Source organism: Montipora foliosa, chromosome 1, assembly GCF_036669935.1.
Source record: "Montipora foliosa isolate CH-2021 chromosome 1, ASM3666993v2, whole genome shotgun sequence".
Taxonomy (NCBI): domain Eukaryota; kingdom Metazoa; phylum Cnidaria; class Anthozoa; order Scleractinia; family Acroporidae; genus Montipora; species Montipora foliosa.
This window is the reverse complement of record NC_090869.1, coordinates 28,083,298-28,085,797: the sequence shown is the minus strand read 5'-3', so window position 1 is coordinate 28,085,797 and position 2,500 is coordinate 28,083,298. Positions and strand designations below refer to the sequence as shown.

The 2,500-nt window shown below is 39.0% G+C and overlaps 1 protein-coding gene across 6 annotated transcripts in view; it reads right to left on the bottom strand.

The window, feature by feature from the left end:
* Positions 1–2,500, bottom strand: part of LOC137995861 (Wilms tumor protein 1-interacting protein homolog) — a 14,842-nt gene that overhangs the window by 963 nt on the left and 11,379 nt on the right. For all 6 annotated transcript variants that reach the window (XM_068841333.1, XM_068841338.1, XM_068841342.1 and 3 more), the window contains 3 exons: positions 1,686–1,737; positions 1,142–1,210; positions 1–692 (listed from right to left, as the gene is read on the bottom strand). The exon at positions 1–692 is cut by the window's left edge and continues 963 nt beyond it. In XM_068841333.1, the coding sequence (XP_068697434.1) occupies positions 483–692; positions 1,142–1,210; positions 1,686–1,737 (331 nt within the window). In that variant the 3' untranslated portion in view covers positions 1–482. The remainder of the gene's footprint in view (positions 693–1,141; positions 1,211–1,685; positions 1,738–2,500) is intronic.

The window sequence follows — 2,500 nt, the reverse complement described above, 5'->3', positions numbered from 1 at the left end:
ATGACACAAAATGCTTGCTTAGTGACCACGCAGTCATATATGGAAGGAAGTCTGGACCAAGCTCCGTTTCCACGATCAGTAAACAACATGAACATCAGCTATGCATGTACATGTATATCATGTTTATAAAGACGTATGAAAGCCACCGATTCGGAGACAAATGTGTTGCTAAACTTAACAACCCCATGGACAAACACCCCATGCAAGTAATAAAGGACAACAAAGCAGTCGGCCATTTGCCTTGAGCATGAGTTCTCCTGAAGAGTGTGATATTTCTTGCAAACAGTGGAGAGGTCAGTGTTGAAGTGATCGGTTTTTAGTGTTATTTGTGACTTCATACAAGCCAGTTTACTCCCTCTGAAATCAATGGTCTCGTATATAAGCTGCACCCACAATTTTGAGCCCAATATTTCAGCAAAATGATGCTATACATGAGTTTTCACAGTATGAGGATGGAGTAACAAATGTCTGTGATTTTAAAGTTATTTAAAATGCTTGCCACGTGAAATGTGTGGTCTTCCAAGTGGAAGACAACGAGGTGTCACATTTGGTGAGTTGCAGGGTGAATTATGTGGTGTAACGAAAGGTGAGACATATTTTGGGGTTCTTTTTTCCCTGCACTTTCGGCATAAAAGATGATGGTCTTGTGGATAACATTGTCTCTTGTTTACGTCAAGCTGCACTCCACAATCCTGCAAAAAATTAATGAGAGCGGATAAAAGACTTACTATCAACTTTGGTGATGCATTAATGACATGCTGTGTTGTAGCATACATGTAATATACTTGCATATTATAAGGTGAATAGACCATATGAGCCTATCAAGTTACTTTTCACTTGGTTTCAAAAATCAAAAATTACTGTATGTTGCCAATCAGATGCAACAGTGAGAAGCCCAAAGTTGCAAAGCTTTGGACAATTCGAGCGTCTGAGCTCAAAACAAGAAAAGGGAAAGAAAATTCCTGGCTGGCTTAATGCCTTTGCCTTCTAACAGAAACTCTTGTGGTGATGATTGCTGCTTTGCCAATGTCAGGCTATTAACAAAGTCTTCAAATGCTGTGAGCGCCAAATGTGCTAGATCACTCCTATTATTCAAGGCCGAAATGAATATCAGTGACCAGAGAAAAGACAGGTGACATACCTCACATTGAAAACAGTCAAGATGGAAATCTTTTCCCATTGAGGCCACTCTGATAAACTCCTCAGATTCCTGTATGTAAAAGTAGACTCATGATTTATTTCTGGAAAAGACTTTTTAATAATTAATATTATCTATTGATTATAGAGTGTTTTCATGTGACGTCAAGGCGGCCATGTTGGTGTCCCCAACTAATCCTCCGGGAATTGAGCTCTATTATCATGCAAACGTTTTCTTTTGTTTCGGTGGAAAAACAAGGTTACTGATCACGTGAATGAAAACACTCTATAACACAAAAAGTAGGATGTCCCTGTTTTTTTTTTTTGTTTTTGATGGCATAAGTGGGGTTAAATTTGTTTTTCAATCCCGCTCTTAGGGTTTTCATCTGGCTTTCTTTCCTTATCTGAGGCCCCTTGTATTAAGTTTCAGTTCAACCTTGTGGAGCTGTGTTGCTCACTGTTGAAAGGACAATCAACCAAGGAGTTAAACATGTGTATTTGTTACCTATTTACTACTAAAACTAGTTGTAGGCAGAATCACAGCATACCTTTGAAGCGACTATCAGTTTGTTGCAGATAGCACAAGTTGGACAGAATTTTCTGAAGGAAAAGATTCAGTTTCAACTGTTACCATCTCTACTGTACATCTTTGATAAATTATTGGATGCTGCAACTTCTGTGACCAGTACATAATTTGTTAATCTTGTTAGCATAGGGAAAATGCTAAACATAGAGCCCATCTTAATTGGCATGTCTCTTTTTGGGGTGGGGGTAGGGGGTGAGCAGTACCATAGCTGAAACAACCCAAACCTTTACAGAAATGCTAACCTTAGGCTTACACATCATCTATTAAAAGCATAGCGTTTAGGCGTTTGAGTGGATGTAGCAGTTGTTAACCCATTGACTCCTGAACTGCTCGCCATTGACAAGGAGTAAAATCAACTGGCAATACACAGAGTAAAATCTATTCAGTCTCACCCCCAGGAGTCAAAGACACAAAGACACAAAGACACTGAAATCCACCAGCCACTTGTCTTTCAAAATACATTTGCGGTTGTTCTAACTTCTCATAGCTGTGTTTTTGGAAGTTTCCATCACAGTCCTTGCTCAAAATCAAATACATGTAGCATGAGATGTTAACGAATTCATTCAAAGTTTGAATAGAGTGGGGATTGTACAGTAGTCTCCAATATTGTGGTGTGGCCTTGTTCCTGATGGGAGCATCTTTCACTTCCCTAATTAATAATAATTATTGTAGATTACATTATAAGCAGTATGGCTAAAGTCCCCCAAACAGTATTGTAAACTACAATCCTGGACAAATATAGCCCCCCTTCCCCTTATCAATGTTTGGATTTTCCAC